Raw genomic sequence first — 6,000 nt, forward strand, 5'->3', positions numbered from 1 at the left:
TAACTCACGCCCTAAGAAAAAAACTACAAATATAGTATATTGAATAGTAATGACAATCTTATATATATTGAAATTAGTAATTAATGCAACACATTATTTCCAATTGTATGGGCCAATGCATGCATATAAGTTTGGGCTTTCTAAGTAGACTGATGAGGCCAGCAAGTCCTTTATACTCTGAACTTTGCACTATGTCCATTTAAGTCTGGCGGGGCTCCCAAAATGAAAATGCTCAAATTTGTGTAAATGTTTTTTTAATGGTAAGAAATAAATATAAAATAATATTTATTTATAAATTTCTTAATCAATTGATAACGTAAATATTTTGCAGATGCGATAACTCAAAATCTCTATAGAGAACAAATTTGTTTTAACCACTGAAACTATTTGGTAGGTTCAAATTGTCTAAATATTAGACACGTAAGTCATAATAATAAGTTAGCTTAAGTTTATACGACAATTTTTTTATTTATTTTTGCAGAAATATTCCAATTATTAGTTTAGTTGTATATTATAATAATTAATTATAATTAAATAATATATACTAATTAATACTGTACTCGTAACCTCAAAGTTCCTAAACGTTATTTGACGCTTCACACTTGAAACAATCTTATTCAATCTCCAATCTCTGGATGACCTCTGAATTGGACTTTGTTTATCCTCGGTGATGATTGAATTTCAAGGTTATAAACTCCAATTTAACACATTATTATTTTACTTCAATTTCAAAAATTAATAATAACCGACACCATGTAAATTTATTCTTGGTTAAACTATTTATGATAGTTCCAGTTTAAATAAAAATTATGGCAGCCAAAAGGGGCACAGCATATGGAACAAAACACGGGCTTTGAACATTTTAGAAATCAATTCCCGAGGTATTCAATGTGCGTCCCTCGTTCCATTTACTTGAGAAAAAAAAAGTAGTAAACCAGCTTGAAGAGCCGGTTCTATTCCCCCTACTGTCATTTAAGATAAATTTTACAAAAGCCAATCTCCAAGCCTTTGCTAGGTGTAGTCTGAACTAAGATTGTGAATGTTTCCTACTAGCGGAAGGAGTAGACTTTGTTTCTTCGGTATTCACCGATCTAGGACTCTCCGATGTATCGGTGCTGCTAATTTCTCCGTTTCTTTCCTTACTCGACAAGAGTTTTGAGAAGATCTTTGACATTGCCAGTCCTTTCATTCTACTTACAGAAGCTCTTTCAACGTCGTTCTTGGTTGCATCGTTTCTGCTTCCATCGCTGCCATTACTGCCTAATCTCAGATTACCAAGCTCCCCTTTCAAAGCCTTGATATCCTCGGCTGTTGGCACCGAATCCCAGTCCTCTTCGGTGTTTGTAGCGGTGGACCTTGAGCTGCTGTGGGACCCTCCGGGAAGAAGGGCTCTAACGGACCCCGGAAGATCAGGGGTGCTATTGCCGGAGGAAGCTGTGGCCCTGACTTGCACAAAGAAGAGAACCTGCACGACAACACGCAAGGGAAGCCTCTCATTTTGCACAGCATGCATGCAGGCTTCAGCCGACAGCTTCTTGCAGTCCATTAACCTGCATATTCTCTTTCTCTCACTTTTGCTGATTCCAGGGTGTTCCTATATTGATAGAAGACAAAGAAAAGCTTAAAGACCCGACTTTCCAACAATATAAACCAGAGTTGAGATACTAGAAATTACCTTCAGATACATGTCTATGGCGCGGTAAAGTCCATCATGAGAAGGTCTTGAGACGGAAGCTATATGCTCAGCAAGATTGACGAATTTAGAAAGCGGTAAATTTGGATCTCCTGCAATTTCCGCTAGGTAGCCATCAATTAGCTTTGCAACCAACACTTTAGAAGCATCTGGTCCAAACTTGGGACTTCTAGTGCCCTCATTGAATTCCTTTTTAGAGGAATCGGTTGAGAAACGTGTGTCATAAACTCCTCGACTAAGTTGTGAACTATGTCGACATCATATATCGTTGCTTCTCCAGCCGGAGATCGAATCAAGAGATCAGTCACTGTTGCTTCGGGGAGCTGCTTACTGATTCTCCTTGTCAACTCATTTCTCTCCATTTCACCGCAATCCAATAAAATTGCTGCTCTTAATAATCTAAGCAAGAAGCTACATGAAACAGTTCCTTTCTCAGTTGGGAGAAGCCACACAATGGTCTCCACCAATGAACGATACTTTATGATATCGTTATTCGGGATCATACCCTTACTAAAACCCGGCAATCTTCTCAGGGCATATGCATGTACTGCTTCTCCAATTACATCACCTGAAACTCTTCCCTTTGCTTTAATTGTTGTTATCACTCGCTTGTATAAATCAATATGAAGCTCACAGAGATCTTCTACCCACCAGTCCTTTGGAACCGTTTGTTGTTTTCTTACACCATTCCATTGAGGACTGTTTCCGTTCTCTGATGGGAGCTTTTTCCTATTATAGGTGTATGACCACTCCACCAGGGAAGTATCGATTGAAGCCTTGGAAGCTATGGAATCAAGGCTGCGGCTGATCACCTTTAATTCCTCGGACCATGCAAGTAGAGATTTTGTTGTTTGAAGAACTGTGATGGAATCTTTCCAGCTCCTGAATATACTTGAATTGAGGAAGACATCAATCTTATAGATAAGGTTTCCTTTCTCAACAGTTTCATACATTTCAAGGTACTCCGCTGCACAACGAGCTGCAACAACATTGTATGCGTTGAGAGTCACTGTCATGCCATAACAAAACTTGGCACATATTTCGAAAGCTGCAGGTCCACCAGGTATGTCCTGAATGTGGGTTTCATCTCCGATCTCATCATTAGATGTTGCAACCAGCTTTTGCAAGCGTGCACTTTTTGATAACAATGGAAACTACAGGAACAATATAGCCAATAGATGTTAGCAATAAAAAAACAAAAAGAAAAAAAGAAAACCGTATGAACTAAAAGAAACGGCAATATATAATTATTTACATCTCTTATGCAAATTAAAACACTGTATCCTTCGCATGATGACAGATTGATACGGGCTCATACCTTGTGACAATAGAATTTCACATCCCCAACGTTGACGATTATGTCGGTTGCCAACTCGGTTGCAACATACCTGACATTAATGTTTGCTAGGACATATCAGCAAAAAATTAAAGCACAAATAATTACTGAACTTGAATGTAGGAAAATATGAGCAGAATTATGATAAAACTTTGAAAAGAAAATCAACATATCCCAAATTCCCAATACACAAGTATTACACAAAATCAAAGAGTTGAAGCAACATAATTTTAAAGTAATAATGGGTTTTTAAGGTCAACTTGAAGCAACACATTCGAGAATTCCTGATACATCTGAAAAATACGTATAGAAGTTTACGAGATGCCTCAAAACCCAAAAGCCCCATGAACACTTACACAACTGATGCTTACCAAATATGCTCAACAGAGAAGAAAATTTTGAAGGGAGGACAAGTAAAAAAAACGTCAATAAAAGTAGATAAATGATGCCTTTCCTAGACATCGAGAGGGGAAAAAAGAAAGAACTTAAAATTGTTAGGTACCACCATAAAGTAAGATCTCAAGCTCACCTGATACTGTCCCCATCAGTCTGAAATGAATCAGGCTTGGATCCCAGTTTCATAAACTTCATCTTGCTAAACAAATATTGAAAACTCTTCCCCACTCAATATTTCAGCTCCTCTTTGATCTACAAATATTCAATCAGAGCAAATCAGTAACTGATTTTAAAAACCTCGGAAGGGTAATGGATCAGATGCAAATCATGTGCATTTCTTAGTATTACTGAATCTTTTGACACAAAATAAGGCCACATAAGGGGAGGGAAGAAAAAAAGAATAATACAAAGTGGTCAATTGACCGAGAAGAGACCCCAAGGAAGAGGGTTACTTCCTCGGTTGGTTAAACGCCAAGTAAAAGGACTCGAGGGTGAGCAAAAGAGACATGGACAAACACATGCTCACAACATATATAATTCTCAAAAGCCAGACACCCCCCACTTGCCCAAAACTGACACCACCGCCCTTTATTTGTTTATCTTATTGTATTTTTTTTTCTATTACCAAGAGCATTTTTTGTCCACAGAGATCTCTATACCCCAAAACCCACAAATTGCACATTCCTTTACAACTCATCTCTTAAGATTTTAAACCCTTTTTTACTAACCTGAAGGATAACATCAGTTGAAGAAACCAACAAATTAGTGGACATGGAGAATCACTTTTGGTTTTTGAAGGTTCCTAAAGGGGGAAGAAAAGTTTCACTAGCAATCATCAATTCCAATGAAATTGCTCCAAACTCTATCGTAAGATTCTGAAAATTCAGAAAATGGTACACAGCTATCAATTCGGGAACACAAATGTTCTTTTACCAACACAACGGCAAGATCAAAACGATGAATGGACACTACATAGACTCAATAACACAAATAAAGGCATCACATCAACAAGATCTTGTGTTCATTGTGAACAATTTCTATGTGGTAATAACAAGAGAAAAAAAACTAAAAGAACAAGGAATACAAATCTATCTCAAACTAACGCAAAACAAAGTGCTTGATTATCATAAAGAACGTGAAGAAGAAATGAAGATGTAGAGCATTAGAATCTGAGCATACCTTGGAGGGATAACTAGAAAAAAGAAACTTAAAATGTCCCAAATCAGCTCTCAGGTCCAAAATCAAACCCGCTGAAAGAAAAAAGGCCAAATCTCAGATATGTTCCTAACCCTCTCTCTATTTTATCTCCTTAGAATCAGCACCGCCGTCACCACCACAAGATCTTTTTACCCTCTCTTATCCCTCGTATATTCATATTTCAACCCCCACACTCATTCAATTTAAAAACCCTAACTTCTTTTTTTTATTTTCTTTTCTGAATATATAAATAAAAACCCAAACTTGGGCACACTTCCTTTCTGGGTTTTGCAGAAAAAATGTATCAACTTTTTATAATTAACCTTTGTAAAGCAAGAAACTTTGAAAGAGAAAAGGAGAGAAGAAGAAAAACAAAAAACAAGGACCACACCAATGGTATGAATTCAATCTTTGTTTTTGGTATTTGTTTTCACTGTCTGCAATTGATAGAATCCAAATGCACGCCAATTCTGACATGAACAGCTGTGCTGCTCCCTTTATTGAATACAAACTTCACTTTCACTTGGTTTTAGTGTGGTGTGTGATGAAAACAATCCTCTGTATACTAGATAACGACCCATCCATCCCCATCTCGTACTTTGATAATAATGCTATCCATCTCATGAAATTGCTTTATTCTTCATAAATTTATTCATTTTTTAATTCAAAGTTAGTAATAAGTATGAATTTTAATTTATATAAATATATTTATTTTAATGATTAAAAGTTTTAAAATTTAATATTTTAAAGGTTAATATTAAAATTTTAAAAATAATATAAATAAATCATATAAAATAAATTTTATATAATATATATGGACCCAATTAAACAATAATAAATATAAATATAACGAAATATAGGTATTGTTTTCTCGTGACATGGTACAAATTATCGTGATATAATGATATGGGCCTTGGCCCCGCTCTGGGTTTCACGTGGTTAAGTAATGGCCCTTCTTTTCAATTTTGAACACCTTTCACTTTCATGCTCGCCTTTTTATTTTATTTTCTTCTCTAACAATACTAAATTTTTATTTTAATTATAAGCAATCATGTGCAGAATCATATAAAAATAAAAATTATATATAAAAATATTAAAAATAGATTTAACACCACTTCAAAATAATGTTAATATTATTTTTAAAATTCTAACACTACAATTTAATTTTTTTTAAAATATTAATTGATTGGACCCATCTAAGCAATGCTTAGGATTGGTACAATGAAAACTAATTTATATAGAAAACTACTTGATACTCGATTTGAAAAGCTCCTAAACCACTCGAAAAATAATATATTAATTTTTTTTAAAAAATATTAATAAAAATTTATACTTATAAGTTGGTTTTTAAATGCAATATAAGATTTTGTGTGCTTAA

The 6,000-nt window shown here is 35.0% G+C and overlaps 1 protein-coding gene across 1 annotated transcript; it reads right to left on the minus strand.

Annotated features, from left to right (window-relative positions):
* Positions 1 to 852: 852 nt before the first annotated feature.
* On the minus strand, positions 853 to 5,011 carry LOC120216393 (BTB/POZ domain-containing protein NPY4-like). Its single transcript, XM_039213833.1, is given in 6 exon segments — positions 853 to 1,594; positions 1,676 to 1,911; positions 1,914 to 2,847; positions 3,012 to 3,081; positions 3,559 to 3,677; positions 4,605 to 5,011. Coding segments are annotated over 5 exon segments (1,869 nt in total). The 5' UTR covers positions 3,621 to 3,677; positions 4,605 to 5,011; the 3' UTR covers positions 853 to 1,027.
* Between the last annotated feature and the right edge of the window lie 989 nt (positions 5,012 to 6,000).

Source organism: Hibiscus syriacus, unplaced genomic scaffold, assembly GCF_006381635.1.
Source record: "Hibiscus syriacus cultivar Baekdansim isolate YM2019G1 unplaced genomic scaffold, ASM638163v2 tig00110160_pilon, whole genome shotgun sequence".
Lineage (NCBI taxonomy): Eukaryota > Viridiplantae > Streptophyta > Magnoliopsida > Malvales > Malvaceae > Hibiscus > Hibiscus syriacus.